We start from the raw sequence: 26,802 nt of genomic DNA, 5'->3' as shown, positions 1-26,802 counted from the left end.
GTTACATTTCTATATAAATTGCCATAATTGACACCATTTTCCGTAGTTGTGTCATTTTTCACTTCACTAATTGGGTAAGTTATATTAGTTGTTCTTTTTTTTCGTTTAAGTATTCTTACTATTATTAAATAAGTTTATTTGCAAAGCATAACACCGTGCAACAGTAATTTTTAAACATGGAATAATCGATGCATACTTCAAAACAAATTTAAGAAAGACCATATAAGGAGTTAAATAAAAAAACCTTAAAACACGTTTTTCCTTAAAACTTTTAAGCCAAGTATTATTTGATTTTTTTTTGTTTGATCTAGTTACCTTTAAAAAGTATGTCAGTTTTTATGTTTAATGTCAATTATTTTCATTTGTTGTTAATCTGGTTGAAATGAGTGACTACTAAAATTATTAAATACATATTTTCAACAAAACCCAACAAGGTCCTACAAAAAGTTAGCCAAACAAACAGTATTAGGTGATTTTGTCCGTTGATAAAAAACCTGTTTCAGGGAGAATGAATTGTCCACATGATGTTTCTAAAGCCAATAAATAGAAAGCATTTTCAAAAGAGCTGCCAACACATCCGTTAGGAAAGCAGTCCAGTTAGCTTATTACTCGGAATATTTGGTATTCTACAACACTTTTGGACTCTTTTTTTGTGCTCTTCAATTCTTTTTTAACAAGAGCCCAATATCTCCGCTGGCCTTAGCTCCGGGCAGTTTCTAGGATTTGCCTCTCTTGGTACAAATACCACATTATTGTTCTTGTACCACTCAAGACCTTGCTTACCATAATGACAGAATGCCAAATCAGGCCAAAAATAAATGGACATATTAAGAAGTCTTATGAATGATAGCATCCTTTTTTGTAAACATTCCTTGATGTAAATTTCGGTATTTATAGAGTCCTTTTTGTAACAAATGTTGGGCTTCTTTTGTCGCTACAGCCTATTGCTTGCCATACTATGAACACGAGAAAATTGTCTGCTTTTGGGTCGTAAACCTTTCTACAATATTCCCTCGAGCATCCGCAATATAAAAATATTGACCTGGAAACTGCGAAAAAAAATGTCCATACGTCATCCATTATGCTGCAGGTATATTTTTTTATTAAATTTGATTTCAATTTCCATACTCTGTATTTGGCCTCTAAATTTTAACAGAGTTTCAGTCCGAGTACTGAGCTAGCCGGACTGCTTTAGTACCGGATGTGTTGGGAAAATAGTTTCTATTCATTGCTTTTAAAAACATCATGTGGACCATTCCTTCTACCTGAAACAGTTTTTCTATCAACGGACAAAATCTTCCAATACTGTTTAATAACATTGGAACCAGTTTGATGGCAGACCTTTGATTGTTTGACCTATCAGGTTAACAACAAGTGAACATAATTGACATTAAACATTATAACTGACATACTTTTCAAAGGTAACTTGATCAAAAAAAAAAATAATCAAATAATACTTGGAGTAAAAGTTTTAATAAAAAACGTGTGTTAAGATTTTTTAGGTGAAATCACTAGTTCAGGACAGACTCCTAACTGCTGGGTAATATTTCTTTCAGTCAATACTCTCTGCAGTACATTGAACTAGTTTCGTCACGTCGAATTATTTAGACACAGAGAACAACTACTAGTGAATTTTCAAGCCACCCGCAAAATTGTTGACTGGTGAATTTAACACAGGGATGTCCTTGCAGGTATATGATTGGCACAGTCTACATAACACTTCACTATTAAATTCAATGGAACAAATACTTCAGCATTTGAGAAAAAAAAAATAAATTGTTTATAGTCAAATACCTCTCGTTTATAGTTAAACGCGCTAATCGCTAAGTCTCAGAGTCGTATTTGTACTTTATCTCTACTCTCAATGTTTGTATTTTATGCATCATCACACAGTGGTTAAAACATTTTTTTTAGGAAATAATTCGGTATCTTGGGAACTATTGCAGATATTGTTGCGAAATTTCACATGGTTTGAGATGTTTTGAGTTGATTTACGTTTGTTCAGCTTCCTAGCTCTAATGGGGCCAGTACGTAGCCCCTCAAAGTTTGTAACCTCGGGTCTCAATTTTTTTTTAAAAAAAATCGTCAAAAATCCATTTATGATCCGAATGAGCTGAAATTTTGAATATAAATAGTCCTTGAGATGGTGTACAAAAAATACGTTGTATTGATTTATTTTGCTCGATCTTTTTATGGTTTTTTAGATATGGCGGGCGTACGGAGGGTCAAAATTTTTTTTTAAAATATTAGCTATATTGGCCATAAAATTCTAAATTAATGCAATATCGTGTAAAGAAAAAATTGGCTCACTTAAGCGGACATACCACCCCCAGTCCTATCCAAACTTGGCCAAGTTAAAAAAAAAATAGGTTTGAGTAAAAAATTCTAAAAAGGCAAAGCACCGATCCACGAAAAAGCTCCATATTTGTATAACTCCATATGTTTTTTAAATACCTACTAAGTAGTTTTACTATCACACGTTAAATAACGTCACAGTAGGCACTTTTCTACAAAAAAAACTCAGTTTTTGGAACACATTTTCCCCGTTTTAGGAATTTCGGTATTTGGGAATAAAATATTGTGTAAATGATAACCATTATCTACCACTTTAGCAGCTATAGCGAATTATTTTTTTTTAAAACAAACACAACCTGCGAAGCGTTTTGCTTGTCTGCAGAAACACCCAGAGTCTCTGGCAGGAATTGAACCCGCAACCCTTGGATTGAATACCATAGAATAAACACATAGAACGGAAGGAGAGAGTAATATATATTGAAAAATTACTCTCTTTCCACACATACGGGTGATATAATAACAAAATACATGCAATACATTTTCATAAATTAGGTTTTTGACAACAGACTTAGGTTTTTGGCTCTCAGTTACCTATCTAGTTGTTGTCTATGGCCAATACATTCTCAAATAATGCTTCATTTTTACGGCTGTATCTGCTTCAACAGCATTTAAAACTTTAAAGTGGCATATTTTGAATCTAATTGAGATATTGACTTGAAATTTTTTTTGTAATGCCAAAAATTAACTTATTTAAACAAAACAAGTAAGAGAGCTATATTAGGCTGTGCCGAATCTTATATACCCTTCACCAAATTTAAAAAATTTTTTTTTAAAAAAAAGTTTTTTCAAAATTTTTTTAAAAAAAGTTTTTTCAAAAATTTTTTTTTAAATTTCTTTAATTAATTTTTTTTGGAAAAAGAATTTATGACAAAAAAATTTTTGATGAAAAAAAATTCGGGTTAAAAAATATTTATTTCCGATTTTGACCCATTGTATGTCCAACTTACTATGGTCTTATATACGTCGATGCAAAGGTCTTTGAAATATCTATCATTGGATATCCATATTGTCTATATTAATGACTTAGTAATCCAGATATAGGTCAAAAATATGTCAAAAATCGAGGTTGTCCTAGTTTTTTTCCTTATATCTCAGCCATTTGTGGACCGATTTTCTCGATTTTAAATAGCGACCAAGCCGGAAGAATTTCGGAGATATTGACGTATGAATCATGTATGTAAGTTATTCGGGGGCTTCGGAAAGTTGATTTCAACACACAGACGGACAGACGGACATGGCTATATCGATTCCGCTATCTATAACGATCCAGAATATATATACTTTATGGGGTCGCAAATGAAAAATGTATAAATTACAAACGGAATGACAAACTTATATATACCCTTGCCACTCATGGTGAAGGGTATAAAAATATAGCTCGGAAAAAATATGTATCAAATTGTTCCTAATATTTGCAATCCTATTAAAATGTTGATATAAATTTTAGTTTTAGAAACTCAATGAATATGTAATATGTAATAAAATCTTTATTTATTAACGAAACTCAATGAAAATTTCAGCGTTTTTTAAGTTTCTCATTCTAAATAACAAGGTGTAAAAAAACTTGTCAAAAAATCAAAGGGAATCCCGCAATTCCAAAAAATTGGAGCGAAAATCCCAAAAATGGTATTTTTTACAATTTTGTCTATAGGGTCCACATTTCCTTCGGGTCTGGGAAAATACTTTAGGGATAAATAGGAAACACATCAGGGTTTCCAAAACTGCTTTCCGTTTTCTGATCCCAGCTTTGGGATTTTAGAACATGTGGTCCAAAGTTCAAATTTTTATAAAAAATAGGTAAATTTCCAAAGGGCGTAGGGCCGACATGTTCGAAAAATAGGACATGTTTTTTATACCAAAATGTTCTCCGCAAAGAAGCTTTATAGAAAAACATAAAATTGTTATATGTTCTTAAAGAAAGTTGTTTTTTAATAAAAAAAGAGTTATGTCACCTTTTTTTCCAAAAACAGCAAAAATATACTATTTTTTGAATTTTTAAATTGAAAATCTGTTATTTTTGGATTCGTAATTGTCATTCCTCTGAAATCTTTTGTATGTTGTTGGTAATTTAGTTGTCTAACTAACAAACAAATTCGAGTCCATTCGGTCCAAAAGTGCGCCCTATATTTTTAAAAAAGCGGACCAAGGTATGGCAAAATTTTAAAATTTAAATTTTTAGAAAATTATAAGAGATAAATAGCACACGCAAGCATGTTTTTTCAAGATCTAGTCGAGCGCTTTCCAAAAATCGGATGGAAAACCTTTGAAATCGGATGGGAAACAAAAAAATGGCACGTGTTTAAAAATTTTACATGTCGAATAAACCCTACTTTGAGCCCCAATAGCGCCGCCCCTGGATTATTTGTAGGGCGCATTTAAATAACTTAAACTCGAATACTCCTTGGCTACACAAATTTTATCCCGATCGGACCAGCCGTTTAGAAATGCCAGATTTATTTCCAAAAAATTTCGATTCTGCCCAACTGCCTCGATGACATTCAGCCATATCAATCCGATGTACGATATACATAGTTGGTCAATTTCCAAGGTCTCCTATAATGTCATATTGGCATAATGTCCTAATATTTGACAACTCTGCGGCTGGGCTTAACCGAATCTTAGTCGTTCCGCGCAGGTCTCTGCTGGTTGGTTACGATAACACAATAAATATAGCATACAGAGTGGTATTATTTTATGAAAGTTTTTGCTTGAAAGGCAATAACAACATTTTTAAACCATTGTGAAATATTAGGACATTATGACAATATAACCTTGTGATTGTAAATAAAAATATGGCAATCTGAAGAAAACTAAACTGTTTTTTGCTTTTTACTTTAAATCATGTTTATCTTTTATGATAAGGAAACAGTGTGCACAATATTGTGAATTGTGTGGTAATGATATAGAAATTATGTGTTATCAAAAGAAAACAAAAAAAAAATGCAAGAAATTGCAAATGTTTTCTTGCATTATCATTATTTAAAAAAAAAATTAAACAGAATTTGTTAATGAGTGAATGTTTGTCAGAAAACTCATTGAAAGCCCTACAAATTACTAAACAACAGCAGAGAATAAAAAATAACTTCCAAAAATGCAAAAAAGAACTCAAATAGAAATACTGCACATATGTATTTAATAGAGGTGGCTCAGTTATTAACTGAATCTGATATTGTGCTCTTAATGGATTAAACAAATGATTTCGTTTAAGATCCTTGTGCTTACAAAATTGTTTAATTTTAAATATTTAGTTGTACTTTTTTTTTGTAGAAATATGACCATCTAATACTGTGAGTGTACAGTTTAGGGTACAATAGAAAAAACCTCAAATTCAATTCATTTAATGACCTTGAACTGTAACATAAGTTCTTATAACAAACCTTGGAAAAACTACAAATTTAACTACAAAACATACATACGAAATATATGTATGTATGTTAAAAAATACAAACAACTTGTATGAAAAGAAAGATACTCCTATATGGTGTTTTTTTGAAAAACCGAAAACTTGTTAACATCTTTATAGTATTATTAAAAAAATGAAATAGAATAGATTAAAATAAAATAAAAATAATATTCTTTAGAGAATGAACAAGGAATACTGGTATGAATAGAAAACAAAAAGTTTCATCTTTCATCATAAAAAAAAATAAACAAAAAACTAACATTTTATAAGTGGTAATTATGGCATTTGCAGCATGTGTTTTCGAGAGCAACTTCATCATCATCTTCTTCTTATGGTATCCAATTCACAAAGATGCATATATTCATGTTGCAGTTCATTTTTAGCATATTTTTTTTGTTTCAAACTTTTACTTTTTTAGTTTCATCCATAGAATATTTTTGTTTTTAGTTAGATTTGCATTTGAAAAATATATGTGTATAAATGATATAAATTATTAATAGTTAAGAACAAGTGCAATTGCAAATGAAGATTTTATTCAAAAGACCTTAATTTTCCTAATTAACAGAGTTAATGCTTCATACGGGAACAAAAGTTTTGTGATGGCACAACACTACTTTTATTTGGCAGAGACTGGATTGCAGTAATTTATGCATTAGAATTAAGGGAGAATACTTCAAGGAAATGATGAAATGAACTGCTGACCCCACAAATTATATATGATTCATACATCAATATATATATACATGATTCATACATGAATATATCCGCTATAGACGCGGTTCAGTTGCTATTTAAAATTGAGAAAATCGACAAATGGCTGAGGAAAAAACCTCGATTTTTGACCTATTTTTGGTCTACAATGGGTCAATTGTTTTTAATCAGGGACCCTAACGTTTATACGTGATATCAAAAAAGTTATTTTATAAAAGTTATTTTGAGACTTTTAAAATAAAAATCCATCTAAAACAGATATTATTCAATGTAAAAATAAAAGATCGCATGGAACTCTTAAAAAAAAAACTCTTAAAAAAGTTAAGAGCCGTCATAAAAAACTCATTTGAGGAGTTTTATTTTTCCCGTCTGAAAAAAAAACTCAATTGAGGAGTTTTATTTGTCCTGTCTGAAAATAAAACTCATTTTATGTAAATTGGCACCTAAAGCTCGCCGCTGGTCAGATAATTATAATTTGTAAAGCACCATGCCTTGCAATTGAATAAATTGTCATTAAAATAAAAAGAAGTGGTATGTTAGTTTGTTATTATTTGATTCCTTTTATCAAATTGTTGTTGTTTTTTTTTTCTTAAACAAATAAATTACTATAAACATTATATCACATAGACTCAATAAAGAATGATACTGAAAAAAGTAGAAACTAAATGAAAAGAGTTTTATTTTCTGACGGGAAAAATAAAACTCCTAAAAGTACTTCTATTTTAAGATGGAAAAAATAAAACTCCTCAAATGAGATAACCGTTATTTACAGTATTTAAAATTTATATTTTAAAAAAATAAAAAAAACTTTTACTTTTGTTTACCTAAAAATATTTAATAAAAAGTAAATTCGGTACAGCCTCTTACTTGGTTTTTAATCGATATGTTTTCGGACATCTATCTGTTAAAGTTTGTTCACATTGGTTTGTTAATTTAAATATAACGTTTTTGTTTTAAAAGATGTTTAAAATTAAAACAGTGGAATAGAGAATATGTAGTACGTAATTGTATTAAACAAAATAATATGGGCAATTCCATATCATCGTACGTTACATTTGTACGCCTATAGAGTGGAATAGATTTTGCAAAAATAAGAGTAACTGAAAAATAATTTGGTCTTTATGTTCCATTCAGAGGATACTATATTTTAAAATAATAAAAAGTTCTTTCGAAATATTGTTGTCCAAAATATTGAGCGAAATAAGGGTATATCGTACGTGACATAAAACGGAACTAATTTTTAGGTACATGTAGAAATATGCGAAAATATTCGAATCGTGATAGGCGTTATGTTTTCTTTTAATTTCTTACACTAAATGAAATATTTTTCCTTTACAATCCGTCATATTTAAATAAAAACAATCTTTCGATGATTTTATAATAAATAAAATATAATATCGTACGTGACATACCGTACGTGACAGATTTTTCTCTTATAATAAAAAAATATACATATATTCTGTAAATATATGTATACAAAAACTAAAAAAGTAAATAGAAAATATACATTCGGTTTCAATAAAAAATTTGACAATAGCAAAAAAACAATCAGAGTCATATTCATTTCATACTATAAGCTAATTGGGAGCCTAGTTTTCGCCGCAATTTTAGCCTAAAACATACCTAAAACATTAAAAAATTAAATATAACCAGTTTAAACTATTATTTTTGTCTTTAAAATATTGTAATATGATCTAAATTATTTCATGTATGTAGTAACATTTTATTATCTTCTTCTCTTCAAATCATCTTGAAAAAAAGTTTCAAGGGCTTTTATGTTTTCAGTAATGGTACAGATTCTCGTTGAATTGCCCATATATAAATAATATGCGTTGCTAGACTTCGCGAAAGTAAATTGCACGTCTTTATTTATCTCCACCCCTTTTTGCTATTTTAGCAGTTAGTTGTTTTTTTTAGCTTCATAGCTAGGAAATATTATTACAAATGATAACACAGGTATTATTAAATATACCATTAGATGAAAGAAAATATACTATGTATTTCCCTTTGTGAACTATCACTCCTTTAGGATAACATATCCCAAACTCATGTTTCTGCAGAAAATCTTATAAAATATTCAAAAAGCTGTTTTATTGGGAAAAAAGTACCTACAAGTCCCCATTTGTAGGTACTCATTCAGAGTCATGCGTATCATCTAATTTCATAACTCTAGTTTGATTATTATAAATTATTAAAAAAATAACATTAGAAACTATAAGCGTGCAATGTGCATATGTATTTATGAAAGTTTCAGTATAAAATTGTATAAAAAGGTCTCAAATATAAAAAACTTATTTTTTCAAGCAAAAAGCTTGAAGAACTTGCCCTGATTATAACTTTTTAACCTTATGTGAAGTGTCCATAGCTAAATAATTAGTTCTGTGATGGAAATGGAACACAACTGTTTTGTACAAGAAATACAAAGCAAACTTCCTACATAGTCACACCACAACTTTATAGAAAACAAGAAATCTAAGAACGAAATTCTATTTCCCTCAATTTAAGAATAAAATTCTAAATCAGCCGCCAGACCAACAAAGTAACATGGCTAAACATGTCTTACAATGTCCGTTTGAGTTTTTACTCACTCCCTTTTTTATATATTTACTGTTTGTTTCTTCATTTGTTTGCGCAATTCAACAGGATACTTAAAATGAAAGTTTTCATTTTTAGGTTTCCGCCGCAACATCAACTACTGTGCGAGTATTTGAGAGTGTAAATTCATTTATTCACTGTGAAACCACATAAACTCCGAGGCAATTTTGAAACATACAGGCAGACTCATTGTGTAGGGAAATATTAGTTAGTTTAAGTTATATTTTTTTGTAGTTTGTTTTTCAAGGGAGGGAATTAAATTTAAAATTTGTGATTTAAAAAAGTTGTGTAGAAAACTGGCGAAGATTTTGGAGCATTCGGATGGATATTGCCATTTGATAAACTTCTATGTACCACTGAGCCGTATTTCGGGAAGAAATTTTTATGAGGGCTAGGAGAAATCATGAACCGATTCTTAATATTTTCATCAAGGTGTGTCCTTTTATCATGAGAATAAAGTGTGCAATTATCTAAAATACATTTAAGCAAAAACAAAAAAAATAAATATGGAAATATCAACTTTTTTAAAGGTCACCATTAGGGTTTTTAATTTCCCGAACTTTTTTGATTCCCGGGAATCGGTAAAATTTTTCTCTACATTCCCGAAATGTATAATAATACTGTAAACTATGAATATTATAACAAAATTTCATATAAAAACTTAGTGTTATAATCATTATATATAGAGCTTCGTATTAATAAATTCAAATTGAGCTTAATTCACTAAAATCTTAATCCGTAATTAAAAAAATGTCAGCCTTTCATTTCATAAATCCATTCCCAATATCTAATTCTTTAGCTTCCTTCAAAAGCTTCATTTAAATTGAATTAATTTTGAAGTTAAACTTTTTATTCATTCAGTTTTATTTAGCTTTTAATCATTTTCAAAATGAATTGAAAAAAACTTCTTAAGCCTTTTTGTAAAAGGAATGAATTCAATACAATTAACTGAACAGAGTTAAGATATAAAATTTATGTTGATCTCGAAAATTTCTAAATGATTGGATTCAAAGGTGAATTTTTATAATACAACATCTGCGAAACACACTCATTATAAAGCTGTCATTGTTACCAAAATGTCCAAAATCAATTCTATACTTGAAAATACCAAATGGTGTGTCGTCATCAAAGTAGGGGCCTTTGTTCTACTAGTATTTTCAGGAATTATTCGCATCGGTCCATCTTGGCATCTTTATTTCTAGATCGTGCAGTTTTCCAAATGCTTTTTTAAATGTTCATTCGAAAAACCCCAAATATATAAATAATAATAATAATAAGCGGTCTATTATTGCCGAGATATGAACTAAAAACTGTAAAAACAAAAACTCTTTCCTTTTTTAAAAAAAAAAAAAATTGAGTTCTAGATTGTTTTCTTTGCAGTTTCGTCAGTTTTTAATTCCAGGGAATCCCGACTAAAAATCCCTGAAATCGGGTAGTGAAAAATTGGCAAAATTCCCGGGAAATTTGTACCGGGAATTCTCGGAATAAAAACCCTAGTCACCATCATTCTGTCTCACATTTTAGTTCATAACTCTGGTACTGATTTTCAATATCAAACTGCTTAGGACAATGGTAAATATTTTTTGAAAATCCTGGTAATTTTGTTGGGTAGTGTTTTACATAGACAGACGGACATAGTTCAATTGACTTAGAATTTCCTAAGAATCAAAAATATACTATATATACTATTGGTCAATTCACAAGGCCTCCTATCATGTCATATTGTCATAATGTCCTAATATTTCACAAGCAAAAAATGCCCTAAAATAATACCACTATGTATGCTATGATTATTGTGTTATCGTAACCAACCAGCAGAGAACTTCGCCGAACGTCTAAGAGTCGGTTAAGCCGAGCCGCAGAGTTGTAAAATATTAGGACATTATGACAGTATGACTGATAGGAGACCTTGTGAATTGACCATATATGAGTCTCAATGTTACACACGAAATGGCAAACTTGGCAATAATTGAGGATATATAATCCTCAATTATCGCTTTTGGGAAGTATAAATCTGTGTAGCACCATCTTTCCTGCATATTTTTCACTGATTCCACATTCCCTTCTTAAATCTGCAAGTTTGTGTCAGTTTTCTCTTAAACAAATGCATAAAAGTGTGTTAAAGTAGTTGAAAACCATTTCATTTCCTACAACTTGTTTTCCATTTTAGCTCTCTACTTGTTTTTTATTTTTGTTTATTATGCTGTTGTTGTTTGGGCAAAGTTTTTGGCAAACATCCATTTATATTACGACATGTGTTTAGCAAGTTTTTTTTTTCACAAAATTTAATTACCACAAAGTTAAAAATTTTGTACGTTCGTTGTGTTGTAACGAAATTTATTACTAAAATATTTTGGAAACAAAACAAAACAACACAAGAAAATCAAATATTTTATAACATTATCAGGGTGAAATGAATATGGGCCAAAAGTAGTAACAACCAAACACTTGATAAAGTTATTTGAACGAAATTAGTTTTGACTCATTTTAGGAGGTAACTGTCCTTTATTAGACTCTGAAGTTTATGTTTATATTGTTGCATTTAAGTTAAGCAAAAAAACGAGAGAAATAACAAAATAAACGTATAGAATATGATTGTAAATTATAACAACTATCGATGCTCGTTGTACACAGCATAGCAAAGTAGGCAATAAATCTGTGTTTTTACATGCCACAGATAGATAAATACTTAATTGTAACTAGAGTTTCCAAAAAACCGAAAAATTTCAAAACTGCGGTTTCGGTTTTAAAAAATAGAAAACCGATTGGTTTCGGTTTTATTTCGGGTTTGAGATAATTTGATAATATAGGAAATGCTATACAAATTTCAAATTCAAACTAAGGAGTACTTTTTCATTCTTCAAAATAAGTTAGAATTCACAAAAGGAAACTTTAGTGGTACATTTCTTTAGCATTTTCTATAATAATAGATGCTAATTAGGAATACAAAATGTGGGTCTTTATGCTACTTTTTTATTCTAATAATTCGTTCCGAATGAGCTAGAATCCACAATACAATGAATCAATAAACATGAAACTAGAGACATGTTATGCTGAATTGGTATTAATTCACTAAGGAAGACTTAATAGTATTATTTCTGTCTTCCAATTGGGGTGGCGAACCGCACCGGGTTAGCTAGATATTTGATCAGATATTTGAAAATAACAAAGTCTTTGTTACAAAAATTTTGCATTATTTTTTTTTTAAATTATATAAATAAACAGTCATTTGAAGTTTAATAGTGAGGAAATACTCGTATGATCAAATTTTTAAATGAGTTTGTGTCATTCTTTATTTAGCCTGCTACATCATCTGAAGCAATTATAGTAATACAATTTAAAAAATTTAAAGAAATCTTAAGTTATTTTTACCGATCTGTTTTTTCATTGGATGAAAAAAGTTAATTAAGTGTAAAAATTAATCGAAGTCATATCTAACATAGAGACGAGACATAATTGTCAAAAACATAAGTCTGTTGTCAGAAACCCTCTAAGGAATTTTTTTCTAGTTTCTTTTGCTTATAAATTCTAAATTCAGTTTTTTTTAATTTTGATCACTTTTGAATACCAAACCTTATTATTTAGCATTTTTTATGTGATTACTAAAGTGTTAAGGTCTGTTTGTTGATTATGAAAAAGTGTAAAACGCCACCCTAAAAATGGGAAATAATTTTATACTTTTGCCCTAAATAAATATATCAGGTCGATACATATGTAGATTTTTTTTACAAACAAATATTTTTTCATAATGACAGCTTAAATCCATTTAAGAAGAAATTTTTTTTTTAAAAAAAATTCAAAATAGTCTGAAAGTTTTATATGAAAACATATTTTTCACAGAAAAAAGTTTATCATCAAATGCCTTTTTTCCAAATTAACCCATTTCGCTCCGCTGTTCGATTACTGAAAGATTTTGGTATGAATGTTAAGTCACATATTTTAGCTAATAAAAAACTATATCCCAACGTGTCCATCCCCCTCCCCTTCGTTGTTAGGGTCAAATTTCTGCAATTACATTAAATTAAAAAATTTTTCTAAAAATAGAGATTTTTTAAATTAATTTACATGCAAATGCGGGACATCACATATGTAAACTTAACTGTTCGAAATTTTGAACTGGCTTTTCTTGGAAAACGAAAAATCGGAAAAAATTTTTTACAAGATATTTGAAGTCAGTCATAATTACCCTAAAAAAGTTTTTTTTGTTTAAAATAACAACATTTCCATAAAAAAGTTTTTTTCATCCAAAAAAGCATGTAAATCTACAAGACATTCATGGAAATAAGTAAGGAAAAGCTTTTTTTGTAATACACTTTTTGGTGAGAAAAATAATTTCTAATAAAGTTATTTAAAAAAAAAAAACTTACAGATTGTTTTATAATTTTTAGGAAAGAAACAGTATTTTTAAAGATATTTTTTCAGATATTCCTTAGTGCTGGTTCACACACGTCAAGTTTACTTGCGCAAGGATATTGGAAAGATTTTCCTCTTTTTCTTCCTATCTCTTCTATAAACTCAATACTTGCTTCAGTAAACTTGACGTGTGTGAACCAGCACTAAAGAATAAAATGCTATAAAAAGAAGCTTTCTTCCCTAAAAAAATATAAAACAATATGTATGTTTTCTTTAAAAAGATTTCTTAGAAACGATTTTTTTTCACCGAAAAAAGTATTTCACAAAAATTTATTTCTCGCGGACCTGTTATTGGACTTGTTTTTGTATAATAGGGACGGGTTCAAGTGCTTATACTCTACATGAAAACGATATGTCACTTTAATATACTGTTGGTCTAGAAGGGGTAAATTGACATCTTTTAAACACTGCACAGTGGGGCAGAATCAAAATTTTTTGGAAATAAATTTGGCATTTCTTAACTGCTGGTCCGATCGGGATAAAAGGAGTAATGGAGTTAATGTTATTAAAATGAACCCTACAAATGCTCCAAGGGCGGCGCTATGGAGGCTCAAAGTAGGGTACCTTAGACATGTAAAATTTTTAAACACGTGCTATTGCTCGCATGTGCTATTTATCTCTTATAATATCCTAATTATATTTAGTAGGGTATTCATTCGAGTACTGATCGTTCGATTAATTGAATAATTTATTACGAATAATTATTCGAACAATTTCAAAATCACCATTTTCGAATAACGAATAATTCGAACAATTTTATGTAGAATAATCGAATAAAACGAATAAAAGTACATACACGTTTTCATATTTAAATATGAACATTTTTTGGTTTTTCAAATAACATACTTCCAACGTATACTATACGCTATAGTGAGATTTAAGTGCAATTCCAAATGGCATAAGACATTTCCTTTTAATTGCCATTTCTTGCGAAATAATTGATCGCAAAATTATGTGACGCACGTTACAAAAAGTGGAAGTGTTTATTCGTAATTTTAGCGAATTTGGCATAATAAAGCACACAAAATCTTATTCCTAAAAGAAAGATGAATGAAAGAGAATTCTAATATAACTTATTTGCATGAACAATCATTTGCCGTTTTAATAAAAAGCAGAGAACATTTTGTTACGCACGTTACGTGACGCTCGTTACAAATTATCCAGATGCTAGAAAATTATCTCCTTTTCCGTGAGAAGTTGCGAAAAATTCCATTCAAAGTGCAATTACTGAAAATTCATTTGTATTTAAATTGAATGGTCAAAAATATAGCTGTCAATTGAACCATCTTGTTAACATTTCAGTAATTATAAAAACACATTAAAAAATTAAATTTTTTTGTATAAAATTAAGATATCTGACCTAGTGTTGGATTTGATAATAATTTCTGTATGAATGACCATCAAAATGCATTTTGTTTATATATAAAATATAATATACATACATATCAAGTCTAATATTACAATTAAGAATTCCAAGTTTGATTTATTTAAAAATTTGTTAAAAAATATATTAAATTGCTTAAAATGTTTCATAATTCCAAATTTAAATAATTAATAATGACTTACAAAAATTGTATTGTTTCTGAAATTCGACAAATAACTAAAGATAAATGGAGTCATTCTACCACTATAGATGAGTGGTACGATCTATAAATATATAAATAATACTTCAAGAAGTTACAATTCTAAAAACAAGTCTTTCAAAATGTTTAATTTAGGACTTGACCTAATAAAAATAAAAGGTACGAAATAAAATATTTGTTATTAATTAAAAAAAGGTTGAATAAAAGGTCAATCATGCACTGTCTGACTTCAAATTAGCCACGTTCACTGACGGACACATCAAACTTTGGACAGATTTGTGTAATTAAGCTTGATTAAGCAATGATTCGGCAACGTTGATAAAGCTTGAAGGTATAATACAATTTGTTATAAATAAATTAGTAAAAGTAATAATTCATTTACTAAAGAATTAGTTACTCATTTTAAAGCCAGAATTAATGAACGTCATAAAAAAGATCTTAATACGTTCATATTGTACTTGAATTTCAGGATCATGTCCAACTAGCTCATATTGTTTTGTAGATTGTTCGGGAGGGAATCTGATCAGAATATTTCTGATGAAAATTTAATGATGGATTTTGTTTTCGAATGTTTTTTATGAATACTTTAAAATTATTTTTTGTTTTTCTTTAACAATAAAATATTAAAAAAACCTACAACAAAACTTCATTCATTACTTCTTTAAAAAACTTTAAATTATTCGAATAATTCGGTTAATTTTAAACGTGTGATCGTATTATTCGAACAAGTTAAAATCTCTTATTCGAATTATTCGTTTTATTCGAAAATCGTATAATTTGAATACCCTAGTATTTAGCTATTATAATTATCAGAAAAATAATTTAAAATAAACTGAGAATTTTTTTCATTAAATTTCATAAATTGCTAATGCACTAATACGTTTAAAGCAATTAACACAAATTATAATAACAAGCTTAAACATTATTCAAATGGTCTTTAAAACAACAAGTTTTTAATTTTTAGCTATCTTTTTACAGTAAAGTATTTACTGCCGCTGTGAACTGTTAAAAATTGTAACAGTATCCCTTTCAAAAATATGTATGTATCTTTTCAATGGCTCTTGGTGTTGTGTATGAAAATAGAATATTTGTTATGGAAATATGAAAACACATTCATTCATTCAATGTATGGTTTTGTTGTTAAACTCTTACACACACATGCATTCATTAGAGTCCGACCTAATATTTGGTTTCGGTTAAGGCCAAAAATCGGCCTAATTGCAGTATTCGTTATTCGGACAAAAACCGAAACTTTTATAAAGAGAGACATAGGCCCATAATCATTGTCAAACACTAATGTCGGTTCTTTTTAAAAACAACTTTAAAATAAATACCAGCTTTTTATTAATTTGCAACCATAGTCAAAATTAAAGTATGTTTTAAATTGAACCGACTTTAACTGGGTGCCACCGCAAATGTAGAAAATGTTTTCATACAATATACAACAAAAAACAGACAAGTGGCAACGTTGAACAGCTGACATTCAAAATTAAAAAAAAAATCCAAAAAACGTAAACAATAAAAGTAACCGGGACATCTAAAGAAATAAAGTTGTTTGTTGTGGAAAAATGGAAAAGATAAGATTAATATCATAATTACGATATTTTGGTACTAATTTTATTGATAACTGTTCAATAATTGCAAAATCTCTACCAATATCTTGTAACTTAAACATTTTTTACTTTGTGACGAACTTTTTACTCGGCGAAGAACAGCTGATGCTGTTGTTAAACGAGTTAAAAACAACTTCAGCTAGTTTTATATTTAGAGTCGACTTCAGCGTCAGAAGTATACTTTAACTTGTCTATGATAGACCTAAAGTCCACTCTTAAGTAAAGTCGAGTTTAATTCTCTTAAAATGTAATTTATTTTTGACTATGATTATGGGCCATAGAATATAGTAAACATTTTATTGTAACATGTCTAAGCATCCAGTTTACTAAAAACAACATTTCTGTTTAAGATTTTCGAAATCGGATTTGGCCGAATATTAGTTTCGGTTCGGTTCTATTTGGGCCTAACAAAACCGGTTTCGGTGGGAAGCGAGCGAGCATGTTAATGGATGTGTTATGTTATGAATTGTTTGTTCATCCTTTTTGTTGTTTCTCTTATAGTTGCTGTTGTTTTAAAACACTTAATAATTTTGATTCATTTTTATGCAGTTTTAGAAATGTTGTTGTGGACACATTAAGTACTTGTTTTTTTCGGTGAGTAGCTACATGGAGGCTGTACAATGGGCTAAAAGCACACTTTTATTTTTTGAAATTTTTCTCTCTCATCTGTCTAATCGACTCAACTGAAAGAACCTATTGAACGAAAAATTAAACTAAGTACTTAGTTTCTGAATTTTGAAAAATAATTTATTTATATAACATATTTTTAAGTATTTTAAACTATAGTTTTGAATTAAGCAGAAATATAATTTCATATCAAATTTCATTTTAACAGTAGCAAAGATGTATTTATCTCTATTGTAGTTTGTACATTTTTTTTTGGCGGACATATTTAGCCAACTTTAGTTCAAATATTTATTGTTTCAATAAGTTTTCTAACAGCTAAAGTTTTCTTGTGTAAGTGCTAGAAATATACACAACAAAATAAGCAAACCCACTCACACCCTACTACGAGTATACATATATATTTATATATGGATATCTACTACATTGTTTATAATTGGGGGAACATGTTAAATTACAAAAGTTTACAGTTTAATTTTTGTATATGGACAAAAAAAAAAAACACAATTTTGTTAAAAGTTGAGTAAATTTTGTTCACGATTTTTATACCCACCATCAAAAAAGATGAACATGTATTGGTTTTGTCATTCCGTTTGTAACATATCGAAATATTTGTCGCATACCCGTATAAGATTCTAAGAAGATCTAGCTATGTCCGTCCCTCTGCCTGTGTGTTTAAAACACAACCAAATCGAGCTAATAAATTTTAAGCAATTTAATATATTTAAATATATATGTACTTTTATTCGTTTTATTCGATTATTCTACATACAATTCTTCGAATTATTCGTTATTCGAAAATGGTGATTTTTTGAAATTGTTCGAATAATTATTCGTAAAAAATTATTCAATTAATCGAACGATTGTTACTCGAATGAATACCCTAGTATCTACATTCTCCATGTTAAACCCTGGTTAATTATACCCTACACCACCATAGTGGGGAGGGTATTATGCGTTTGTGCACATGTTTGTAACGCCCAAAAATATTAGTCTAACACCCACCTTAAAGTATACCGATAGACTTAGAATCACTTTCTGAGTTTGGTTGGCTGGCTGGCTGTCCATGTAAACCTTGTGCGCAGAGTACAGGTCGCAATTTTGAAGATATTTCGATCAAATTTGGTACATATTACTTTTTCGGCCCAAGGACCAAGCCTATTGAAACTGGCTGAAATCGGTCCATTATTTCACCAAGCCCCCATACAAATGTCCCCTCGAAATTGGACTTTATCGGTCATAAATGTTTAATTTATCTATGTATCTACACAAATTTCGCTCCAAATAAGTTTTATATATACAAAATTCGGTACATAATTAGTCATAGCTTCCATATAGACCCGCTTCCGAAAATCACTTTAACGTGCATAAATCGCTTAAAAATGTTGGTATACACACAAAATTCAACATAGTTAACTTTAATATAGACATAAATCACACGACCTAATTTTATGGTGATGGGTCCATAATTGGTCATAGCCCCCATATAAGGCCCACTTCCGAAAATCACTCAAAAATATAAATTATTGATATTTTAAAAGAAAAATATTTTTACTCATTTACTTGGTGTAGGGTATTATATGGTCGGGCTTGACCGACCATACTTTCTTACTTGTTATATGAATGATACTGTGCATTCGTATGGGTGCGTATAAGTAACACATGAATTATTAACTTGTTTCTCGTTACTCATACGCTGTGGAGTTATACTGTTAATAGTTTGTTAACAAAGTTAATTTTGCCTGTGTGTGAGTGTATGTACTAGAATTGTTTAAATTCACTAGTCTAGTTGATTCAAAACTCCATGTAACTTGGCAAAAAAAAAACTGTTTTAAAAAGAGAAAATAATATAAAAACTTTAAACGCTTTAATATTTAAAATGCCCGTTAAAAAGCGAAATTAATTCTCATTTATATTTTTTTTATGATTCAATGATGCGTTCCAAAATTCAGTCGTTTTATCATCCTTCACACAACAGGTGTTTTTAACTTTACGAGCTGCTTTTCTGATAGAAATGTTCGGTGCTCTTCGAAAGAGTTGTTCGACTTCATTTGCCTTACCAATATCTTTTAGACCTTTTGTACTTCCAGATCCAGGATTTATTCCAATGCTCTTGTCTTCCTTATACTGTTTAATGGCTTTTGAAAGAGTGTAACGGTGAACATTCAATTCTTTTGCATTTTTTTTTTGAAAGTCCATATTGGATTTGTTTGAAAAGTTTTAATTATTTTTTCACGTCCTTTTTGCGGTGTTCATTTTGAAATAACAGATGTAAATGAATGAAAAGCATATTTTTAAAAGCTAACGAGATTAAAAAAAAAATAACAATTTATTGGACCAAGGATATAGCTGGTCCTGGAATAGTGTGTATACGTTTTTTTTTAAAGAGTGAATAATTTATTATTTATTTTTTTACATAATAATTTTGTACTTGATAAACGCATCTCTTGCCATTTCAAGTCGGCATCTTAATTCGCTGGAAACATTCTATTTCTCATTGATCGTGACGCCGAGATATATAAAGCTCTGCACTTTTTCCACGTATGTATATGTCCTTTATTTTTAATTGTATTTTGTTACACAAGTTTTCTAAGCTTATTTGGATTTCTCTAATAATTTAATTTAATCTTCTCGCTGCGAGTTGTCAGTCCATTTATCAGCTCTTGGAGTCCAGAAATATTGTCAGCCAAAATGGTCATATCTAAAATACTAAACGAAGTGATCGCGAAAAACAAAAAAAAAATGCATATTTTTGGTGTATCAAGTTGGTAACTCACTTTATTCTGATGACACACATTTTTATAATTTTGTTCAGCTTGATTTGGAATTAGAACGTATCTTTTACAAAGCTATTAATTTGCTATTACTTTGAAAGAAATACGAGAAAAGCCTAGAAACATAATTTTTGGCTCGCCAACTAAAGTTACATATATTCAAATGTAATAAACTTTGGTTCCGCCAAATAGGTCCACCTTAATGTACGTGTTCTTAAACAAACACAGCATTTGTTACGAGGATACGGCGATACCAATTTTATATATTAGCATGTACGCGCTCACGCGAATGAATAAAATTTAAATGAAGTATAAATAACAAGTAAGAAAATATAGTTCATCAAGTCCGACTATATGTTACCCTATACATAGTAAATGATAGGGTATTCACTTAATCGGGTTTCTGGTTTAATCGGTTAATTAAGCAAATAATTAATCGAGGTTTAGATTTATTCGATTAAAAATCGGTTAATTTAAAATTATTCGATTAACCGAATAATTTCTATTTTCATTTTAAATTGAAAATACAACAACGAATGTTGTATACAAAAACATAAAAAACAGCAAATAAGGTATTTTTGTAAACATATCGCCTATTTGCTGCAACAACGTCATAACTCAAAATCCGTGTTTTTTGAACTGATTAATACAAAATATACGTTTCATATAGTTTTATCAGTTTTCAAAAAATTCAATTATTTTTTGTGTGAGAGTGTTTTTTTATTGTAAACATCAAAATTAACCCAGATATGCCGATCGCTAGAGGTTGATCATTTTAAAAGTACTTTTATATTATTTTGGAAGCAAATGAGAATTAAAAATCAGTGCAATTATAGTTTTTTAAAAATTTATTGAAAAAAGTGTTTTTTTAAGTCGTCCTATATATAGGACATTGGGGTCACAACAACAAAACTAAAACGCAATAATGAAACATTTATGCATATAACAATCAAGCTACTCTTCATAAATATAAATTCCAAAAAAAATATTGTATTTATTCACTTGTAAATGTACAAAATTTTACTTTCCGTACAAACGAATATGGGTATTATGAAAATATCACAAATTAAAAATTCAATAAGTCAAAAATAGTAGTAAAAAATAATGCGACCACACAATCTCCCATGAGGTATTGGTGAGTGCTAAGTATGTGAACAACAAAAAATGGTATTTTGATAAATGTGACGAATCCTGTAAACAAAAACTATATGTACTACATGTAGTACAGTCGGCATATCTGGGTTAAAATTCATATTTTCTCGTATATTTGATAAGTACAAATTTGGGTTAAATACAGATTATAAAGATGTTCATATCTACTATTTATATTTCTGAAATCGCATGATTTGTTGAAATTTATTTAAGAAATAGTAAAATGCCATAAAACATTCAAAGACGTTTTTCTCAAAACGGTTTTTTTTTTTAATTATGACGTTGTTGCAGCAAATAAGCGATGTGTGAGTTTTTTAGGGTTTTAGTGAGATCTTCAGAAATAATCTTTCATAAAAAGAATATAATTTAAATGTTTTCCTTTTAAATGATTGTTTTCATTAGAGTTAATAAAACATTACTTGGAAAAAACTCTCTCGCTGATTGTATATGTTGGAGAAATCAAAAGCGTGATTAGGAATATTCCTTTTTGGATTGTTTTAGATTTTGATTAATTTAATAGTTTCGTTTAGTTATGATAAAAGACTCATTTCAAAAAAAGTTTCGTCTATACATGTAAATACAAACAAAGTTTCAAATACATGAAAATTAAATATGTCAGTTGTTATACATACATACTCACTAATCATGTTTATTGGATGTTCAAAAAATATCTAATTTTAATTTGTATTAGAATTGAAACGGAAAAATAAATACAAAAAAATTGTTTAAAGTGCAAAAAAAAAAAAAGGAATTTCGGTTGATCGACAAAAATTAATCGGTTAATCGAACAGTTAATCGTCCAAAATTAATCGATTAACCGATAAACGGTTAACAGTAGGGTCGCTGTAATGCGAGACATTTTCAGACATTTTGACTTCATTTGAAGGTCCTTATAGATTCAGATTTCATGTTCAATCGTTTCAATCGTATGTCTTTATGCAGTCAGAGTTTAGATTTATTTGAAGGTCCTTATGGAGTCAGATTTTAGCTTCAATCGTTGGTCTTTATATAGTCAGATTTAAGCATCAAATGTAGGTCTTTATACAGACAGATTTTAGCTTCAATCGTAGGTCTTTAAAGTTTCAGATTTCATTAATTTCATTCAGATTAATTTAAAGGTCATTGTACAGTTAGATTTTAGCTTCAAGTTTAAGTCCTTATAGGTCTTTATACAGTCAGATTTTAGGTCCAATCGTTCCAAGTAGCTCCTGAAGTGGCAAAAAGCCAAAATTTTGTCAAGATTAAAATTCATCAATTATGAAGAGAGTAATTGAAATTAGATCGATAGGTGAGGCTAAATACCCTGGTCGTCCAAAAACAAGCCGTTGAAATGTCACAAACGTCAAGTTTACTTGAGCACTTCTTGAGTTTATACAAAAGAGAGGAAGAAAATCTTTTCACTCTCATCTACAAACTTAAGACTTGCTCAAATAAACTTTACGAGTGTGAACCAGTACTAAATCGTTAAAATTGACGCTTATCAGGTTCAGAGTACTCACTAATGGATCCACAATGTGTCACAGTTTGCTGGCTATTTTGGGCTGGAGGCATCATTGGACCAATACTTCTTCGAAAATGAGACTGTGGTAATCGTAATAGATGCTTGATATTGCGAAATGATATCATAGTTATTTTTATTTAAATTGGATGATATTGATGTGGACAGGATGGATCCATATGCCATGCCGTGAACTGCTTGAGATCCTCACGTTTCAGTATTCAGAATTGGCCCCAAGATCGTGTAATTTAACGCCTGGTGCACCATTGGGTTTATTTTCATGAAGTTGTTGGGATTCAAATGTATATGTCAACAAGCTTACAACCATCCATTTATAGAATAAGGAATTTAAAATTTGACACAGAAGACAAATACCGCCCAGGCCAGTCAAAAAAACATGCAAATTGTTGTAAAACTCAACAAAAACTTACAAAATCATTGAGAGCTACTCAAGCAGCAATTTCAAAAAGTTTGCGAGCAGCAGGATTCATTCAAAAGCAGGGAAATTGGGCACCATACGAGAGACCTTGAAAGACGATTTTTTTTGGCCAAAATGATGCTTGATCGCTATAAAAAAAATAGTTTTTGCACCGAATCATCAATTGTGATGAAAAATTACGATAACCTGAAACATGCGAGATCGTATGTGAAATCCTGCCAACCAGCTGAATCGACACCAAAGGCAAATATCCATAAAATTCTGTTAAATTTTATTAGCATACCAACATATTTTCTGAGATTCATGCTAGTTAAAGTGATTGCCGGAAGTGGGCCGGGCCTTGTATTGGAGCTTGAACGATGTCCATCAAATTTGGCCACATGATTTCTTTCAATATTAAAGTTGTTTGTGTGGAATTTTTTTTAGCTTACCCAAAGGTTTTAATAGTTTTATGCTCGTTAAAGTTATTTTCGGAAGAGGGTCCTACATGGGAGCTATGGTCAATTATGAATCCATCCGCTTAAAATTCTTAGGTATTCTTTATTTGTATATAAAACTTATTTGTGTATTTGTGTATATCGGCCATAAATGCTTTATTTACATTTATGGCCTATAAAGTCCTATTTTGGGAGGAGATTTGTAATGATTCTGAGTCGATCGTTGTACTTTAAGCTTAATACCCTATCCACTACGATGGTAGGGTATAAAAATATACTTGTATGCAAATGTAACAATAACAATAAAAACATTAGTAACAATAAAAGAACAAACAAATTCAAAAAAAAAAAACACAAAAATAATAAGAAAAACTTACTCAAATGTGAGGTGCCACGTACTAAACCAGGTGTACAGCACTTTACGGTGATTGAAGTTTCTGCATAAAAGAAAAAGTTGCAAAAAAGTAGAGTGAAAGAAAGTAACAAAAATAAAGAAAATTTATTTAAATCTGAAAAGTTGTTTAAATTTTTTCTTGTTAACAATTCAATTACTTACAATACACATTGTTGAAATTGGAGTTCTTTTTATATTCAAATATTTAAATAATTTACACGCACTGCTATACAGATACTAAATTTACTGAAAACCTTGCTTTATTCAGCACACAATTTTTGAAAGTTATTAATAATGAATTTTGTAATAACTTTGTAATATTTGTAGGTATAACAAAGTGTACGTGAATGTATGTATGTAATATGTACAACACTTTGTAAGATTTTAAGTTTATTTTAGTAAATCCTATAAAATTTTACAAAACACAGTGTAAGAATTCGTAAATTCTCTCTTATGAAAATGTATATAACAAATGTGTTTATTCTAACAAATAAGTTTCGTTTATTCTGCCTCCAATTCTGAGGCCAGTCAATATGTTGCCAAAACTACAGCCAACATTGAATGTGAAAAAGCATGGCAGGCATGAAACTCTATCGACAAATAAAGTTTCATGCCTGCCCACATTTAGTGGATCATCAAAAATCCATTTTAGTTGCAGCTCGAGCGTGAGCTGACTGACACATTTATAATGCGTCCATTTGTCAACTTTCGCAAATGACCCATCAGCAGGTGGGACATCAAGCAATGTGATGTGTAATTGACTTGAAAGTGCTGTTCAAAGCCATCGATTGTAAAGTTGCCTCGCATATGACACCGACATTGTTGATTAGTATGTCCATTCGTGGAAATTCGCTTATAATGTTGTGGAAAAAACCATGGACAATATCAAAGAAACTTAAATCCAAGTAACACAAAGAACTGGCCATTAATGTTAGCAATCGACACTGTGGCTGTAAAAGTTTGTTGCAGTATTGTCATCTTGTGGTTGTACCACAAACACTCTATGGTCCAGTTCATGTTTAATGACATCAGCAGTATTTTTGCCTGCCTGCATATTGAGACAGCGCCATATGATGTGTTTCCTTGTGCGGGCATTATAATTACAATTTGTTGCTTAATTTGATTGTCATTTGGACATCGTTGGTCACTCATTAAGTTGCTGGAGAAATAGAAAAACATGGTGCAACAAAATCGTTAAAAGAGAGTGTTGAGAGCAATACATTTGGCATTATTGATAGGTTGATAGTTAGGTTGTCATAGTCTTATATGTGTAGTGAATTGTTAAGAGCTGAAGTGGTGGCATCGATTTGAAATCAGTAGATTTCGGGAAAAACTCAGATTTTGCAAAATGTGTATGAATTGAACATATCTCTGTTGACAACACAGAATATTAAATCGGTCAAATGCCCTCCACTTTTTGTCAAAACCTTTCAGTACTATTTTGCATAAATGTGTCTGAATTTAATTGATGTATTGCACATAGGTCCCAATCAAATTTAATTATTTTTTTAACCAAAGCTTCATATTTGAATACATATTTTTAGTTATGCAGTATTCATTTCAGACTAACTGAACTTTTAATTTGTTTTTGTAAATATAATTTAACATCGAGCCAGCTAAGCGACAAACTTTGAATATTTGAGTAGAGTTATTAATAAAAATATGTATGGATATGTACATATCGCACATCAAGTTCAAAAGTGACACAACTCAAAATTAATTTTTCGGTTTTATATGGTTAAACTATGCCCAATTTATCTATACAAAAAAATATCAGTGTATTTTATTGTTGTTAACTGTTGCTAAAAAAAACAGTTATGTCTTACATTATGTTTCAATTGGTATATAATTTTTTATGATTTCTGAAAAATTAAAATCTTGTGTTGTGACACTTTTGAACTGGATGTGCGATATGTACATATTGTTCAACAACTATTTTTATATATATAATAAATTTAATATTTTAATTTGTTTTTATTATTAGGTTTTTGTATAACAGAACACATTGAGGCAGAATCAAAATTTTTTGAAATAAGTCTAGCATTTCTAAATCGTCCGATCGGTAAAAAAAATTGACGTGGGCGTAGCCAAGAAGTTTTCGAGTTTATGTTATTAAAATGGGCTCCAGGGGAGGCGCTATTGGGGCTTAAAGTAGGGTTCATTCGACATGTAACATTTTTAAACACGTACAATTTATTTGTTTCCCATTCTATTTCAAAGATTTTTATATGTTTGGACAGCCTTAGGCTAGGTGTGTAATATTTATCTCTTATAATTTCCGAGTTATAGGCATTTGAAAATTGAAATTTAAAAATTTTGCCATACTTTAGTCCGCATTTTTAACTGAATGGACTTGAATTGTTTGTGTTAGTTAGACAACTAAATTACTATTAATATAAAAAAAATTTCAGAGCAATATCAATTATCCAAAAATAAACGATTTTCAATATAAAAATTCAAAAAATTGTAGTTTTTCCTGTTTTTGGGCGAAAAAAAAAACTTTCTTTAGGAACATGTAACAATTTTATGTTATCTTTACGTAGAAGATTTTGGTATAAAAAACATGTAACATTTTTCGAATATGTTTGCCCCTACGCCCTTCAAAATGTTACCTATTTCAAAATTTTACCTATTTTTTTTATAAAAATTTCAACTTTGAACAGCACGTTCCAAAATCCAAAAGCAGCCAAAGCCTTCAGGTGTTCCATATTTATACCCAAAGTATTTCCCAGCCCGAAGGAAATGTGGACCCTATGGGTAAAATTGTAAAAAATACCATTTTTGGGATTTAAGCACCAATTTTTAGGAATT

The 26,802-nt window shown here is 29.6% G+C and overlaps 1 protein-coding gene across 1 annotated transcript in view; it reads right to left on the bottom strand.

Annotated features, from left to right (window-relative positions):
• The window catches only part of naz (nazgul), an 85,954-nt gene extending 60,784 nt beyond the window's left edge, over positions 1 to 25,170 (bottom strand). Inside the window, 6 exon segments of the mRNA XM_065502546.1 lie at positions 23,971 to 24,036; positions 24,503 to 24,594; positions 24,596 to 24,643; positions 24,646 to 24,785; positions 24,788 to 24,941; positions 25,036 to 25,170. Of these exon segments, the coding sequence (XP_065358618.1) occupies positions 23,971 to 24,036; positions 24,503 to 24,594; positions 24,596 to 24,643; positions 24,646 to 24,785; positions 24,788 to 24,941; positions 25,036 to 25,170 (635 nt within the window).
• Positions 25,171 to 26,802: the final 1,632 nt, after the last annotated feature.

This window comes from Calliphora vicina, chromosome 1 (assembly GCF_958450345.1).
Source record: "Calliphora vicina chromosome 1, idCalVici1.1, whole genome shotgun sequence".
In the NCBI taxonomy this organism is placed as follows: domain Eukaryota; kingdom Metazoa; phylum Arthropoda; class Insecta; order Diptera; family Calliphoridae; genus Calliphora; species Calliphora vicina.
The sequence above is the reverse complement of the archived record's forward strand: the minus strand, read 5'-3'. Positions and strand labels throughout refer to the sequence as shown.